This window comes from Limulus polyphemus, unplaced genomic scaffold (assembly GCF_000517525.1).
Source record: "Limulus polyphemus unplaced genomic scaffold, Limulus_polyphemus-2.1.2 Scaffold1140, whole genome shotgun sequence".
Classification (NCBI taxonomy): domain Eukaryota; kingdom Metazoa; phylum Arthropoda; class Merostomata; order Xiphosura; family Limulidae; genus Limulus; species Limulus polyphemus.
In genome coordinates, this window is record NW_013666750.1 from 733 (window position 1) to 19,744 (window position 19,012).

The following is a 19,012-nucleotide window of genomic DNA, read 5'->3' on the forward strand; positions in this document are numbered from 1 at the left end:
ACTAACGAACGGAGACGTAACAGATATTTGAGTTTCAAGTGTTTCACGCTACTTCGTTGTTGTGTGTTGATCTTGTTTTATACACATGAACACTTGCGTAAAATTATCTAAGAAGTGAGCCTGAGGTGATGAGATCGAATTTAACATTTCTTGTTCTACCATGATAAATGTCGAAAGGATAGTAAGTGCTACATTTTGATCATCAGGTGGAATAAAAAAATCTTATAATCATTCAAAACATACACAGACAGATATAAAGCTAATGATATTCAGCAATTGTACTCTTTGTCGTGTCTTATAGTTCTACTATTTTAGGTGTTTAAATAGCGTGAAAAACAACAGTTGGAGATTTTATTACATGATGAAAAATGATATATAGATAATTCAACTTTAATGGTTTTAAACACAAAAATACTCTTTAACTTTAGTTAAACCGCAGATAAAGACCGAACTTAGAAGTACACTTAACTTCAAACATTTTCCGATTTTATGTTTGGCATTATCTTGTAATCAGTAAATTGTTTTAGTATATCTACTTAGCCCACCAAAACAAGAACAACTTCGTGTTTTAATTATATCAAAAACAATTTGTTGGATAACCGATTTACTCGATCGGATCGTACGATGTCTACTATATAATATTATTGCGCATGCTTTTTAGCCTTTATTATACTAGTTTCCGGCATCGCCATTTTGGCGGAAACAAGTGAAGGTGCGTAGTTAAAAAAAAAAAAAAAGAAAGAAAAGAAAAGAAAGAAAGAAAAAGTGTGCGTAGTTAGTGAAACTGGAGGCCAGAATGCCTTTAGCACAACTCGCGGGAGATCCATGGAAATCGGTGAAGCAAGAAGCTGAGGTAAAAGTGCGTTTTCTCTGATAAATAAATATTCCAGTTTAGAGAAAAACAAACAAGACATGTCTTACGTCAGAATATAAACATTATACCATTGGTATATGACTGTGGTGGTGCTTCGACCACTTGTCATCCGTATGTTACTACAAGCTAACAAAGTACAGTGCTATGTATAATGTAATACTATTACTAATACTATTGTCAAGACTGTCTTAAGGGCCTTAATTATATTCATAACAAACAGTTATGCTTATCTAAGTTAAAGTTACAATACTTGTTATGGGGTGACTGATAATAGATCTAGGGCAATACATATCATCTAAAGTAAAGTAATTAATATTAATTCATATAATAACTGTAACTCAATGTCAGTATGATGAGAAAATTACATTTGTAATATTTTAGGGCATTTAAGTTTAAGCCAGCCATAATCTGCTAAATCATCAAATGTTACATTTATTGGTGCTAAGAGTAATAGTTATTATTAAGAGACAGGTACATTTAACTTGAGAATAATTATTATACACAGCTTAATCAATTATTAATAGATATCAACCCAAGTGGTAAGTCTTGCAAATTTAATTCTGAATCTAGCTAACTAATATTTATTCAAAATATTTTTCATGTGTAGAACAAAAATAAAATGATTTACCAGCTTAAAACTAAAAGATTTCAATATTCCCATGATTCCTGTACTTAATACCTTGTTCAAATACACACTGACACAGTCATTTACTCAAAATTGTAGTGGCTGTATGCTCAGTAATACTAGTTCTGGTATTTTTTTTTCTAGTACAACTGAATACACTTTTCAATTTTCTATATTTTCACATAGTAATTACAGTTCTAGAGATGAAAAATTAAATGACATGATCAATTTACATACCTATTTTATATGATTATTTTTTAAATATCAACTTCACAAAAAAAGCCTGTTGAATGTGTTTAAGTCTTTATATGAATAGATGTTATAATCAAATCAACATAGTTTGAGTTTTTAAATCCTTAATGTGAATAGACTGGGGCATAATATTTCAGTATCTTACAATATAGTTTCAATTGTTTAGTTAATTTTATTGCCTGTAATGTATCTCAAAAATTTATTTTCTTTGTAATGACTGGTGAAGAAATGTCTGTAAATGCCTACATTTTTATATCCAAAATACTTTTTCATTATAATGCAATGTTTTTACATATGTATTAATAACTGCAACATATATCCAAAATAAAGTTTTGCATGTAGTAATATACATATATATGTAATGTATGCAGAATATTAAGAATGTTAAGAAATTTGCCAATGCTGAGACTTCAACCTGAGACCCTTTGGTTTATATTAGTGAACTGGGGCAGATGTTCCACTCACTGAACTAAGAGGACTAAGTCCCAAGTAGATAACTCCTTAACCCTGACTATTAAACATTAGAGTATTCCAAACATTCAAACCAAACACATTTGTCCTTGAGCCCAAAACACTTCATGTTCAAACCAAGAATGTGTACAGATGGTTTGACATACCACCTACCCAGTTCAGTTGCTTATGAGGGGTTGAAAGAATGACTAATTAAGTACCAATATGATAATGAAGATGTTAAGAAACCTACCATGAAACAGACTTAAACCTAGGACCCTTGGTTTATACACTAGTGCTCTATTACTATATCAACTAGTCTACCAAAGCTCAAGTCTTAAGCAGATAAACCCATCTAGATTTCTGACAGTTATAATGTGTTTATGACTAAAACAAGTAGCTTCATTATGGAAGTACAGGTAAACCTTGTGCAGTAAATTTTAACATATGTATATAAATTATTGTAATTTAAGAAATTACATAAATAAGTTTTTTATTCAAGTCCACTGTTTTATGCTGTTTATGTACAAGTGTGTTTCAATGAGAGAATAAGAACAGTCATAGAGATGACTGTTGTGGAAGAAATGTGTATGTTTGCAAACTATGAACAAGATATTTTTGAGCTGACTTAAGAAGTAAGCTAATTTACATTTTTATAAGCTTTAGAAATTCATTTCAAAGGTAACAGAGATGACTTTAACTGGATCATTGAAAACAAAAATTGTTGTTTTAATTAAATAATTCTATAAATGTTGATGAGAAAAACAAAAGTGAAGTAGTCTTATTGAACAGTGCTTATTCCAGTTTAGGGTATAAGTGATATACATTTAAAATGATAAAAACCCTATAACGTGAGCACTTTTGAAAGGTGGACCTTTCTTCTTCAAAAGTGCTCGGGTTGTAGGTTTTTTTATCATTTTATATTAAGACTTTTTGAACATGTGTGTTTTTCTGACATCAAGAGTGATGTACATTTGTAAGTACCCAAGTATTTAAATAATGTTAGTTACCAAAAGGATATTAGAGTTATAAAGAGTATATGAATAAAGATACCTAAGAAACTTATAGGGTATCAATGTAGAATATTTTTGGAGTAAAAATTTAAATGCTATAAACCATTTTTTTGCCCCTTCCTGTGATTAATTTGTAGTATCATGTTTGGAGCTCTACTCTTTCTGTTGAAAGTATCTTGACTTCACAGAGTCATTGTTAAAAGGTCACAGAAAAGGTTAATCAGCAGTTATATTCTTATGAATGTTGGAATTAAGAAACAGAAAATTTGCATTAGGATAGAAAGCAGAGATAGTGGGCACTTTATGATCAGAAGAGTTTTATAGAGTCAGTCCATCATGAGTCTATTTTGGGATTTTGTTGCTCATCTCGTGTTTTAACAATTTGGATAATATCTTTAATAATACTAACTCCAAATTTACATATGATAATGAGATGCTGAAAAGGCTGATACTGTTAATTATATTTTTCTTACTTAAAAATACCTGGTTGGACTAGGATATAGAAAACATGTTTTAATATTAAAAAGTGTATTGTGGTAGACTACTAGACTTGATCAATGAAAACTTTGAAAGGACTGTTGGTTGAGAAGAACATTGGTAATGTGGAAAAACAAAGAGAAGGACTTAGGTGTGATTGTTGATAAAAGCTTAAAACCTTCTGCTAAGTGTTTAGTTGTGGTAATAAAAAGAGCTAATAACATGCTGGCATCTTTATTTCTAGAAATGCTTAACTTAAGAGTAAGAAGGGTATTGTAATGTTGTATTAAACTGAAATGAGCATCATTTGGAGTACAAATAGGTGTATTAAGTGCAATTTTGGTTTTCTTGTTTTGGGTAGGATATCATCATTTTGGAAAGGGTTTAGAAATAGACTGCTGGAATAAAACAAACACATGATATAATAACTTGAAACCTATGAAGAGAAGCTTAAAGATTTGGACTTTTTTTGAAGCACAGAAGGACAACAGATGTTTTGATTCAAATTTTTTGAATCTTTAAGGGAGGGGGGTATTTTATTTATGTTGTGGAATCAAAAGGATGTAAAGGCAAACTTGGATATTAGATATTATATGCTCAAGTTTTAAAGGCCTAGATCCAGGAATATTATCCAGTCAAATTATTCCTAATACTACAGAAAATGTTGGGTGTTACTATAGCATGTGGTCTACAAAGATATTTACACTATTGTGTGCGATCTACACAGATACTATCATCATCACCATTTTAACTTTTGTTAATTTGCAATTGGTGCCATTTGTTATAAATAATGCTTTTAAACTAATAAGATACAATATACCATTACATAACATTTTGGGGGCAAATACAATCAGAGTGAAATAAATTCCAACAGTCAAATCTAGCACAATTATAACCTAAATTTAAGGTACTCTTTTGGAACACACAACTGAACAAAAACATGGGGTAGATATAAATTATTTAGCAAGAGATTGTGTTAGCAAATCATTAAAACTGTGATGATGATAATATTTGTGTAGACCATAAGCTATAGTAGCACCAAATGTTGATCATATAACTTTTTTGGGGGTAGTTTCAAGTTTCTGTAAAGTCTCCTAAAAACCTTCAATCCTAAAGATCATCAATAATTTTAATTTATCCTCTAATCATATAAAGTTAAAGAAACCAAAAATTGTTCTTCTCTGTGAGTGGCAGAAGAACGTAGCTCATCTCACTACTTATGGACATCTAAGAAACATTTGTATGATCAATTTTTAAAACACTTTTAAAATATACTAAATTACATTTGCTGCTATTAACAAAATTTCAGATGTATTGTAGGTACTTTCACATGAGAAAAACTTTCCGAATTATTCAAGAAAAGGGAATTTATTTAGATCCACATAGGAGTTACATCTATATGTTAGTTTAATAAATATCTCCTCTTGAGTCCAAGAATAGGTAAAGTTCCAATAACTTGTCTGAGGCTAGAAGGTTTGAATGTATTTTCTGACTTAGAATTATATACATGCTTCAAAAAAGTGGTTTCTTACTTGCCATGATCTGACCAAAAAAAATACCGTTATAGTTATTAACTGGCTCTATTTCTATCACAACCCGATAAATATATCTTTCATACCCTATAAAGCAAAATAAGGCAATGACATTCATAATAAAGTGTTTTATTTCACTTTCCTGGATAAAATTGATCATCAAAAAATTTTGTCACAACAACTATAGGCCTTTTGTAAGTAAAGCATGTCTTTTATATTTATTTCAAATTTTTAATACTCTACATTTATAGTGTTTTATGATGGATGAATTAGAGTTGATTTAAAACTTATTTCTTATCCTAAAATTTTAGAAAAACATTAATTTTACCATTTCAATTTTGACAGAACATATTGATTACATACTTCCTGCAATTATTTTTAACATGCTAACCTATTGGACAAACTTTGATAACTTACTAACTAGTACATTTGTTGAATACTTTGCAATTTTAAAAATTAAACAAAAAAATAGCTTAAAAGTACTATTTAGTGATTTGACTTAATTTATAGAAACCAAATTAGTTGTTGAAAGATGAGATTTTTTCAACACTTACAAGATTTTATATTAATTAAACAACATTTTGTCATTTTTGCTCAATTCTTGAAATGTTGAAAAGTATTATTCTTTCAGTGGTGATTCATTTCAGTCATTCTTAACATAATGTATCACATACTTTGCAGTAAAATATGAAAATATTACCAGAGCCTTTAATTTTTTCATGTTTACTAGTTTTTGTATGCTATACATACATACCTCAATTTATTAATAACTAGTATAAAATACCCATGCTTCGCTGAGGGATTCTAAGGTCCCCTCATGATTCACAGAGGCCTTATTGTACCAGTCAATCGTCTCCATTATCTTAATTACTTCTATAGCTACCCCAATGTGCCAATTCTTTAACTGATTTGTCTGTTGCCATTTCTCAAACTTAATTCGACTCTTTTTTTTTAATTCTCAGATTTGTATTTTTCTTCCCATGTTTGTGTTCAAAACGATATTACATATTATTCATTCAGTAAGTGAGAATTAGAAAAGATATGATACATTTCTATAGACCTTAATGAATCAGAATTATGGGGATTAAGGGCTATAGGGCAAAAAAAAATTGGCTAATTTTTTTTAACCAAATTTAAAAAGTAATACACACCTTTAGTATGCATGTAAACTTTCAGGTCTCTAGGTTCACACCCATACAGACAACTCTTTTATTATTATAGATGAAACTTCTTTTTAAATCACATGTGGACTTGGGCAGTCCTATTGACAACTTTTCCCTGCTAGACACAGAGCTTTCAGGCTAGGTAATGACAATACAATTAGGATCAATAAGCTTATTTCTTGAACATGTGCATAATGCAATAGTAATTATACATCTCTGTTTGTCACCACTGGAGGTAACAATACAAGTTAAACAATATATTTATTTATGAATGGTGTATGCATTGTTTATAAATGAAAAGACATACCATGCCCATCTGTAAGTGAAGAAAATGTGATTTAAACAAGAATATTTCACACATTTTGGTTGCACTTTTACACTTAGCACTTAGTCCATCCTGTGTCTCCTGACACATTGGGTTGTCCATTGACGATACTTTCTTCCATCCAGTGCCATATTTTCCCATCTGATAGTTCTTTATATTTATACATCCTCCTCATTATTGGTAACAACATCTAGACACAGGTTCCCAGCTAACCAATGCATTCACAACTTTTTTTTTTCATCAATTCCTACACCATTATCATGCACTTCACTCCTCCCCAGAGTATATGAATGTTTTATCTTCTATTCTAATTTTATCATTTCCTGTCCATCTTCTTTCACAAAGTCCCAAGATGTGCAATCCATATTCATCCATTTCCTTGATGACATTTGCCAGTTTACTAACACCGCATAAGCCCAAATAAACTGTATATAAATGGGTTACCCATGTAAATGGTTAAAAAAACTGAAATAATATATAATGACTAATTCAACAAAAATGTATTTCTTACAAATCAGTTTTACATGGCAACATTATTTCAGTTGTGCAAAATTTGCTAGGAGCCCTAATATTTATCATAATCTGAGGATAAACTGGTCAGACTGCAACAGGTAAGGTATCACTTTTTGAAATCAACATGTAGTTTTATGTCAGACACCTTTTGGCCTCTTATGGAAGAATAAACTTGTACCTTGCTAATTCTGCAAAAAACCTTGTTCACATATTTCAGCAAACAGCACTAGCCAAGTCATGAGTCACACACACACACAAAACCTTAAAAAACCCAACAACAACATAAAAAGGACAGTGAAGAATATGTATGGATGTAGCCTACACAAGGGAAAATTTGAAAAAAAAAAATCAAGTTGAACCCCAACTAAAAGAAAACTACATCTTAAGATACAGTATATTGTATTAAGTTATGCCTGTTAGTTTTCTGTAATTATTCTCTAGTCTCATTAATTTCATTTTTATCTATCTGTCACAAAAAACTAGTTAATTTATATTGTACATGACTATCTTTCTTAATATTAACTGGTATCTCTTAGAAAACTGCTCATGCATCTTTATTTTTAAAAAGTTTCAGTATATTACTAGTGATTTACTTGGATAATTCTAAAAATATTTATTTCTATAAGGTTTGAAAAGTGTAAAAGATTTAAGAGTGAGACATGGTTTTTTGAAATATCTAAGAACTACAGGTTAAGGGCTGTAAAGTTAAGCTGTCAAAGGGAGATCTGTTTGAGTGATAGAATGATAAGGTTGGAGATAGGGTTATATATTATATTAGGGTTAAAATTATACCCTTTGGAAATGTGTATCTAGAATTGGCCAGAATTTCTTTGTTGTTGGGGTAATAAACTTGTGGAATAGTTTACTTTATATGTGAAGTATGCTGATTTTATAAATGTTTATGGATAAATGAATAGAGTTAGTTAATTTGGGTTAATGATGATATTGGTGGTTTATAGAGTTTAAGGGTTAACTTGATGGCCTGATCAGGCATCTGCTACTTTGCTTGTTCTTACTTAAGTTTATAATTTATTGAAGCACCTTGAATATTTTTATTCTCAGGTGACTTGATTGTCATTTTTTACTTGAATAGGTTGATTTCATAATTTTATGTCCTGCCATTCATATACATTTTGTAACTGCTAATTACTGAGTGTAGAATACATGTTGGGAGATTTTATATTTTTAATGTTTGTGCTGTTCTTTTAATGTAAAATGAACTATCAAAGACTGCAAACTTTTTAAAGCATTGATAAAATCTCCATGAATGTTAGAAAGAAGGAAATTCTAAAAAAAAATTGGGTATAACAACTTTGTTGCTACTGCTGGAGTTTCCAAACTGCAAAATTGGATCAAAATATAAAAATGATAGAAATTGTTATTGTACAAAAAAACTTGTTTTTCTTAGTTTGAATACAACAGATGAGAAGAGAATAATATACCAAAGAGACTCAGCTTGCATGAATGTAAAAGATAACCAAGAATAGGCTTGTTAGTCAAGCATAAACTTAAAAATAAAAAGGGCAAATTTTATTTTATAATTGATATGTAAAGTACACACAATAATAAATTGCAAAGGAAGAACACCAGTTTTTTGATAACCTTATTGAGGATACACAACTCCTCATATAACCACCTATGTAACATTTTTGTTTTACCCATTGTGGGCAAATAATCCATTGTGTAGCTTTGTGTTTAATGACAACCAAACAAATTACCTAATTTTTAACTAAGCTTTTCCATTAATAGATTGTTGAACATCTAACAGTTAATTCAACAGTTTATGACTCTTATTTCAGGCTATTAATGCTGATGGCATGACTGTGGAATTACCAAGTGACCCCCTTCAACAGGTAAGACTGTCTGTTGTTATTTAAATCTAAGATATATATATCTGTGTGGTTTAGTGAAAGCATTCTGGCCAGTTAGTAAAATGTTGTGTTAAAATGTTTTATGTAGAGAAAAACACAGAGCAACTTTATAGATGTAACACAAAAAATTTAGCATATAATGGAAATATTACAGTTTTGTGTACATTAAGCACAAATGCAAATTATTTATTGTTAAGAAAGTGACTGTAAGCGCAACTTTTTTCGGGGGAGATACTAAAATAACTGAACACTATGTATATGAAAGTGTGTAGAATCTTATTATAAAATGTTGTTGTACTGATATGATCACTGTATATCCTGTTTGTTTTTTGGCATTAAGCTCATGCAAACTTCCTGAAAGTATTCATCAAAGTGTACAAGGATGACTAAAAACTGGATTTTCCTGTTCTCTGAAATAAGGAAATATTATGTAGTATTACAATTACACAAGTATCCAATGCAGTTTGGAACCTAGAATTTTGGATGTATGTGTGCTGGTGGCTAAAATCTTAATGCTGATTGGCCAAGTTAATGTATCTGAATCAATCAGAACTGTGCAGAAGGATGTCTGTGCACTTTATATATTTGTATAATCATGTTATTTTTTGTTTAGTGATGTAAATAATAGCAAAAACTGGGGAAAAGCAAAATAGTGTGATCTTAAAACAGTGTGAGTAACTAAACAAACTGGATAAATTTTGTTTTTTAAAGTTTTATTTTATTTAAAGCAAACTGTCAAAATGTTAATAGGTCAACAAACCTTTACATATGTTTATCTATCTTTTATAATGAAAAGGTTTGTATTAAAGTTGAATTTATTAGATTCAACGTTTCTCATGAAGTTGTTATATAATTACTTACAGTATTATACTAAGTGTAACACATAGTTTACTGTTTTAAAAAATCACTTTATTCACTTGTGTTTCACTATGGTTTTTATATTTTTGTCCAGCAGGCATGTGTATTATTATTGAATGAAAAGTGGTTTAATATTTTGAGGCAAAACTAAATTAAGTTTTAATTTTGATCCTGACTTTACAACTCTGAGTTTCAACATATTATTACTTTGTAAAAATTGCAATACAACATTGCTATCATTTGCAATGCTCACTACCCTTCAGTGTCAGAGTAGTTCACTGTCATTAGCTGTCATAATATTGGGACATTTGTATGGTGAAGGATGATGACATTACAAATGGAAAGATTAATGGTATGCGCAACAGTTTTTTTAGGTACTAATATATTTCATGTTGGAGGTATCAAGGTAGGGTCAGTTGAAGAACCAGAAAAAGAATGTTAATTTTGTTACACTTAGACATGTTATAGGTGAGAATTGGTCTAATATGCTCTCCTGTGAGCCAACTTTATTGTTATATATCAACAGTGGTTTTATACTCCTATCTGTAATGAGGTGTATTGTTATGGATGAGAAGTGGTTTTAATATTCTTCCCTAGAACATAGGTATATTGTTATAAATGAACAGTGATCTTACTTTCTTAGTTGTATATTGTTGTAGATGAGAAATGCTTTAATATTGATCTATAATGACTAGGTGTATTTTGATAGTTCAGTAGTAGTTTTGAAATTTCTGTTTTTCTTTGTGCTGTGATAAACTGTAGTTATGATAGACATGTCCTTTCACCAGTAATGTTGTTACAGATGACCAGTGGTTTAAATATTCTAGTGATTTTGATACTTGTTCAAATATAATATTTTACATCTACTCTTTTGAAGCTAATATTTTTAGTTTTAGACTATTCCTCTTTTTACCAACCACTTTTTTCAGTCATGTGATCTTGTACAACACTTATTTTTGTAAGAAGTTTGAAATGTTTTGTCCTGTGTTTTCTATTGTTACAATCTCAAAGTCAATCACTTCGTGTTATTGTGCAACTTTTACATAAATTCCACATTTTACTTATCCATCCTTATGTTGGTATATTTTCTTTTGGCTTTAATGTGTTTGGGTTTAATTTGTAGAATTACTTCTCTGCTTTCATGTCCAAGGTTTAAATCCTCCCATATTATTAGCTTCAAAAGCTGTTTTATCCCATTTCTCCAGGCTGTATGTTAAGATGATGGTAATTCCAAATATTATATGTATAGCTGATATAGGTGTTGATGATTGTTGGTTTCACTCACCACAGGATTTTATGTGTACCTAAGGGAGTTCTCATGTTATTACACTCTATTAAACTTTTGTGTCATGTTTGTGTCACTTCCTTAATACACACAATGTTTACTTTCATCTAAAGACTGTTTCCTGTCATAATTTTTTTTATCTGTAACAGTAAAAAAACATTAGAGATGTTGCTTTGACTACTTAGAGGAAATAAGCTTTTGGATTTTGTGCTCTGTCTTCTGTCCAAAATTATTTTTGCCTCTGTATACCTACCAGTTTGTCACTATTTTTCATTCTTGTGTTCTTTGCTTGGAAACAACATACAACTAACTCCCAGATAGTTCCACTCTTGATTGTGATAACTTTATTCTTGATATACAAGTGATTTCCTGAAAGTTCCACTTTTGACATGCAAGTAAATCTTCAGTAGCTCTATTTTTGACTATGATTTCAGTTGGTCTAGTCATTATTGTTTCATCTTTTTATGTTGCTTCATATATTTTACAATATTCCACTATGATGAACAGTAATTTTACTACTTTCACATTGTCTTGTATGTGCTGTTCTGGTTCTTACAAGCTGCTTAATGTGCTCTACTTGTCTACTGATGATTTAACTTGGTTTTCACTAGCAATTATGCTATTTGCAGTCTTTGTTACTTGATTATTGAATTTTCCTTCTATTGGATTTGACTGATGTGAAAGTATATTTTAATTGTTATGTAATGGGTTGAGTTACTTCTTCATATCATTTACATTGCTACTAGTTTATCCTTCAATAGTAAGATTAGCAATAATGGTAACAATTTCTGCAATCCTCGAAGCCTTTGTTTAATATTCCCAGATATCGTATTTTTTAACTGTTGTGTAATGCTTTATGTTTGACATTAGATACACTTAATTTATCATAGATGCTTTGCTAATAGGAGTTCTTTGAACAAGAAGTACTGTGAATATGGTGAGTCAGCTTTACCTTGCTTTGTTGTTTTGTCTACCTCTGCTTTTAGGTAATGGGTCAGTATTTACACCATTTGTATTTTATTTTACTTGAAATATGTTATCTGGCTGTATTTTACTAGTGGCTACTGATAAAGTAGGTACATATACAGCTTTAGAATTAAAGCCTTTTATGTACATATACAACCAGGATCAGCTCAAGGCAGGTTCGAAGGGCTTAAAGAACCCACTGCAAAATTTTAGGGGTGCAAAAATTGTAAAACATTAGAAAAAATACTAACAAGCAAAGAGAAAAGGATATATGTAGTGAAAGTTTGTGTGTAGAACGTAAATGAATATCGCAGCGAATACTGGAAAATTCAACTATTGATAAAGTCTTATTTTATATACTTGAAAATCAAATCCAAGAAATTTTTTCAAATACATGTATTGCTCTAAGAATTTTATTAACTTTGCCTGTTAGTGTGGTAAGTGGTAAAAGATTATTTTGGAGACTAAATTTGATAAAAAGATTTTTGCATTCTACAGTGGGACAAGAGAGAGAGAGAGATTAAAAATTCCATTTTCGAAAGACTAATTTTTTATACATATTTTTCTATTACGTACCATTTTTGTACTCTGTATTCTGAATTTTAAAAAATTGCTTAAAATTTTTTAATGTACACAAAAATAAACAAAAAAACTGAAAATTTGAAAAGGGCTCAATTTTTTTTTTATTTCACATACTTCAGTTTTTGAACTTAGCCAACACTGCATACAACCTCAGAACTAAAACCTTGTTAATTTAGTACTGTGGGAATTTTTAAGTGTAATTACTAAAGTGTTGTGGGTGCATGTACAGTGGAATTTTCAACTTTAGTACTAGAGCTTTATAGATAAGCATACAAAAGGATTTTCAACCAGGATATGAAATATTTGTATGTAAATTTGCAAAAGAAAGTTAACCTGAAATTTATCAATTTCTTTTTATTTTATAGATTTTCTTTTCTTGGAAATACTGGTCTTTATATTTTTAACCTGTGTTGTTTATTTTAATAGTGCTGTGTCTTTTATTTTCAGAATGACCATGTAATGGAAGAAGCAGAAACCATGGAAGAAGTTCATGAAATTGAACTGACCAATATAACAAAAGAGGGTCATCCGAAAGGTGACCCTGGACAGTTCAAACTCTTAAAAGTGTTAGGTCAGGGGTCATTTGGAAAGGTGTGTTTGGGATCTCCACTGTTGCTATCTTAATGTTTTCTGTAAAAATAAACTATTGCTGGTCAGTTTTTCATTACATTTCACAAGATTATTTGTTTTACTGAATATGATGCACACTTGGAGAATTAACTTTACATGATGCTGTGTTAATTTACTTATTTTGATATTTGAAAAACCATCTCAAGAACTAATAATCCACTTGAAACAATTTACATTCTCAAGCAGTTACTATCTTTTATAAAATACAAGCAGAAGTACCAGTCCCCAGTGATGGGAAAAGTTTAAGTTAATCTATCAACTTAAATTATTTCATGGATTTTAAAAAGGTTAATTGTGTTGCACTCTTGGTTTCACTCGGAGCCAAAGCTCTGAGCTACTTATATCGCCCACCATGAAAAGTAATTGTTGAGCATTTTAGTCATGCTAAGAGCCGCTCAACAATAATGTACGGTAAATCTACATTTGTATTCTGTAAGTTATGTCACATTTTGAAATGTGTATGGTAGTGTGATTAATTTCTAACAGTTTAGAGTAGAATATCCTGCTTGCAAAAGAAAATTTGGCATCGATGTTATTCATGCCTGTTCTCCTGTCATTTTAAAAATGAATACTTAGCTTCTCAAGCAAGAGACAGGTGAGTGCTTAGACAGACACCATGGTTTGCAATATATATATATATAAGATTAAAGAATTTATTGTTAGACAACAGTAGAGGGTGTCACATATTCTATAAAACCTGGAAAATACTCTCTTGTATATATATATATATATACCGTTTACTGTTGGTGTGGTTCATATAATACGTAATATTGAGGCATTTTATGTTTTCCTTATTACAACATTCATTATGTTGACTGAGAATTGTTGAAGTCACTTATTTCTTATGCCAAATTCATAAATATAAATGTAGCAATAATTAGAGAAATTAACTGCAACATTGTTGGTATTTTTGTTTTGTACCTCGTATTTTATTAGGAGCCCTGTAATCAATAAAGTCATGGACTCAAGAGCAATTTGGTACATAAATTGTTTTACAGAAAAATATGTTTATAAAGCTTGTGGAGTGTAACACAGAGAAACTTGTAAAATAAGTATATTAATTCTCAGCACACATTAAAGAAAGAAGTAGACATAGATTTGAAAGGTTAACCAGTATGTTCATCTAGAAGACAGTCACATCATCAAGGTAAAACCAAGTTTTGGACTTTTTGCAAATTGAGGACAAAAAAATGTATGTTTGTTTGTTGTCAAGTGCAGAGCTACACAATGGACTATCTGTGCTGTGCCCACCATGAACATCAAAACCCGGTTTTTAGTGGTGTGAGCCCCAGACTTATCATTGAACCATTGAGAGTTGAAATTATAAGCATAATGAATGTGTAAAATGGTCAAAATATGTTTTAATCAATAATAAAAAATTACAGTGTTATATCAACTAGCAGAAATACCTGCCTCTGTCAGGTATAACTGCTAGTTCCTGCGGAAGGCTATTGGGTTGCGGCCTTTTCTGGAATTGTCTGACAGCTCTAAAACAATGTACTCATACTTGACATTCATTAATGTTCACTGTCCATGACAAAAAGGATTTTATTGAAATATTAGTTTAAAATTGAGCTATCATCACATCATTACATCACAGAATAGATTTTATTGAAATATTTCTTTCTAGATGCAGTTATCAAAGAAAGTGCCTTGATTTTCTGTTGCAACACTCATGAGATTTTCACTAAAGAAAAACAAATACTTTTTTTAAGTTTGTTTTTGATTGTTTTATATATGAAACTTACTCCTTTTTTGTAATTTTTATTGGTTAAATCTGAAACATATAATTTATATGGAAATTTCAATTGTTTTATTTATTGCTCAGCTATAAAAATACTGCCCAGTTATAAAAATATTACCCAGTTATGATTGGTGATGATTGATGCAGTAGTTTCCGAAACCCGAGTTTTGGATTTATACATCGCTAGCTCCATTATGATATGATTGCCATATATGATTTATAAAGTAAAAATGCTAGTGATATATTAAAGATAAAATAAAATTTGGCATCAACATCATTAATACCTGTTCTCTCATCATTTCAAAAGTGAATGTTGAGCTTTGTCTGTGTGCGCAGCTTTTCAAACACAGTATGGGAAGCAGCAGCCTTAAACAGGAAACACCACAGTTCATAGTGTATATAAGATTACAAAACTGGATCCAAGACAAAATTCTTTAATCCTCTCTGGACAGCAGAGCACCTTTCAGGTATTGAGTGTTATCAGGTTTCAAAATTTGAGTAATAAAAATAATTATAGTTCTGTTTCAACTATTTTTAACTCAAGATTACTTTAGAAAGGATATATTATGAATTTGTAAATTTGCAAAAAAAGAGTAAGTTCCAATTTGTTATGATGTGAATGTCTTAAAAGTATGATATAATTGATTATATTTGTCAAAAGACATCATGTTGGGCCTATTATATATTTAAAACTACATTCCTAACGTAGGTCTTAACAATGTCTTGTGACAAATACAATTAATTCAATTTCCAATTTTCATTTCTGCTTACCTCTAAACAATCCAGTTATCAATTTTTATGGATTTTTTTAAGTCCTTTTAAATCATTAATAAAGTAACTTAAGATAATTTAGGTGTGTGAATGATGTTATAACTTGTGCCTAAATCTTTATTTCATATTATATCAAATCAACTATATAATGATTATTCACTTATACTAGCAGAAAAAAGAAACCGCGCATCACTTAAAATATGAAAAAAATAAAGAAAAATCAAACAAATCTAATTTCAATTTTCCAGTATTGTTAACAAATTCATTAGTTACAAATATTCGTAGTCAATTAATGATAACGTCACCAAACGTAATTTTTCGGGCACTTGAAAGACGCTGGTATTCAAAAGGACGTTTTGGTCTGATGTTGTGTTCATGCAGACGGTTATGCACTGTTCTGGGACTAATCGTTCGAAGACCAGGAATGCTGTGAGCAGTCAAACTTGCAGTCTGGAAACGATTTCTAAGATGAACCAGTCTAATATGGTTGTCCTGTTGATGTGACATTACACGAGGACGTCCTGAACGTGGTCGATCTTGGACATTTCCTGATTATTGGAACTGTTGCCATAAAGAGTGGATAGTGTTCTGATGGACTCCAAAACGTCTTGCAACAATGTTCTGTGCCACACCAGCCTGCAGCATTCCGACTGCACGAATATGTTCATCTTCACTGAGCCTTGGCATCACAGAAGGGTAGTTCTCGGTGAAACAAAAAGTATTTCCCAAATGACTGGAGCCTGAATAAACGTTTTACACCTGTTTATTCAGAAAACATTGTCAAAGAAAAATCGTGGGTGCAAAATTTGAATAAACAAAAAGGGGTTCACGAACCATGAAAAATCCCATGCAACCGAGTTGAGTATTACCCGATATGTTCAACGACATATCCTGTATTGATTTTTTTATATGTCATAACACTAAACCTAATTTATATGAATGCTATTCCATTTTAAGTCCTGCACAGTTTCTTTTTTCCGCTAGTATATATATTTGTTACAGATTTCTTTTCTTTCTCACCAAAGATAAAACAGTCTTAGATCCTTACTTTTTGAATAATATTGTTAAGTTTTATGATATTCAAACAACACACACATAAATAAAGTTTTATTTATTGCAAATGAACTATATTTATTAAGTATAAATTTATTTTCAGCAAGAACATTTTCACAAAAGATGTTATGTAGTCTGACAAAAGTAATTGTGCTATCATTTTTATAAGTCAGGTCCTAGGTTACTGATAAATATTTGACAGTTTTTGATGGTTTTTATGAGGTTTTACCACAAATGGTGACTGTGGTATAGTGAGGGTCTGATGCACCCAGGGGCAAAGGATCCAAAGTGCCCCCTCCCCCCACTTGATAAATCTGAGAAAAATAAAACAAAGAATGTTTTGAAATGACCAACACTAACAACTTACATCTCCACTTTTCTTGCCTTTTTTGTGCAAACTCATCTATGATGCCATCTCTGTCAATGCTTTCTAGGATTTCCTTTTTACACTAAGTACTGTCAGTACTACCAGGTTACAAAGATTATCTTGAGACATAGAGGCCCTCAGGTAAGTAAGAATGAGCTTTAGCTCGCTGAATGACCTCTCAATCTTGCACTAGACACACTGACTGTCATCAGTATTTGCAGTGCTACCCTGAGATGTGTTTTCTCCATAAGACAGCTGAAAGAAATTTAAATTTTTAGACAAAAGGAAGAATTTTTAAAGTTTCATCAAAACAGTGTCTTGCAACAAAATATAGGAAATGTAACAACCTAAAAATGAAAGCAAAACTAAATTAAATTATATGAATTTTTCTAAGTGTAAACTAGATACTATTTATTATAGTCGGTTATATTTTCCTAAAACAATACTGTTAGGCTTATTGTATTTCTCAACACTACATGCTGTTTTCTGTTCCATTTTTTATTCTAACAAAGAGCTCATATAAAAGCTAAGAAATTTTAACTATTACAAGATATCATGTAAGGTAAGTTAGGCTTAGTGAGTGCAGAAGGATACAACTGCTATATATGTTGTATTCCAAATGGCTTGATAGCTCAATTATTAAGGAAAGTGCTTTGCTGGCATTGGATATGTTGTACATGGTGTGCTTCAAATATTGTTAGACACTTCTGCTCAGAAAAACCCTAAATGGACTGAATAAAGAATGTATTGTTCAAATATACAATAAGCTTAAAACAGTTGTCTTGTGACATATATAGTGAATACTATTTAGTAAGTTTGTACTGAGTTTCGGATACTTTGTTAAGTACTTCACTATGAAAAGAAAAACAATCAATGATATTGGTAACGTCCTTCTGGTTTGGAAAGGGTTAATTCTTTCATTGCATTGTTTACAGAAGAACAATTCTGAGTGACAGGTTTATACATAGATACACAATCAAAAGCAAGAAGACATAGTTTTAATATTTGTTACTTATCTGAAACTTGATAAAATATGAGGAGTTTAAAAGGGAATACTCTTAGTTCACAGTAGTACAAAATTCCAAGCTCGCATTCCAGTGCTCTCAAGGGAAACATGTATGTGTCCATGGCAGTGAAAGGGTTAAAAAGACCCCACTTCTTAACAGCATACTGTTCATGGGTAGACCATCTGGTAAAGAATGTTATTTGATATTATTGAAATAAGCAGTATTAATATCAACCTTGTAAAAATTCTGAAAGCAAAATTTTTTTTTACTTCCCCATTTGTTCCCATGAACATATTAAATTCAAGTTTCTGTTCAGAGAACTCATAAACTTATAAACACACCCAGTGAAATCTTAACTATATATTCTGCCTAATATTTCACATCACTGTTTCTGTAGATTGCTTCAAAGCAATTGGGATCTCATCATTTTAATTAATGATAAGATTGATATAAAATCTTGAAAACAAGGTAAAGAAAAATGGAACTTGGGAGAATAAAACATGGACTTTTCCATATTTGGAAGCATTCTGTTAAGTATTGCTTCTTTAATACAATAATGTTTAAGTTAAAAAATACATTTGGAGTATAATATCAATTTAAACTGAATTGGAGGGTAACTATGACCAGTAAAAAAAGTCAATTTATTCAGACAAA

The 19,012-nt window shown here is 30.6% G+C and overlaps 1 protein-coding gene across 2 annotated transcripts in view; it reads left to right on the forward strand.

The window, feature by feature from the left end:
* The first annotated feature begins 743 nt into the window (after positions 1 to 743).
* Positions 744 to 19,012, forward strand: part of LOC106462316 (ribosomal protein S6 kinase alpha-2-like) — a 61,663-nt gene continuing 43,394 nt past the window's right edge. Inside the window, exons 1-3 of one of the 2 annotated variants that reach the window (XM_013922221.2) lie at positions 744 to 853; positions 9,024 to 9,077; positions 13,234 to 13,377. In XM_013922221.2, the coding sequence (XP_013777675.1) occupies positions 797 to 853; positions 9,024 to 9,077; positions 13,234 to 13,377 (255 nt within the window). In that variant the 5' untranslated portion in view covers positions 744 to 796. Of the gene's footprint in view, positions 860 to 9,023; positions 9,078 to 13,233; positions 13,378 to 19,012 lie in introns of both variants that reach the window. The other variant, XM_022389529.1, reaches the window with a different exon arrangement.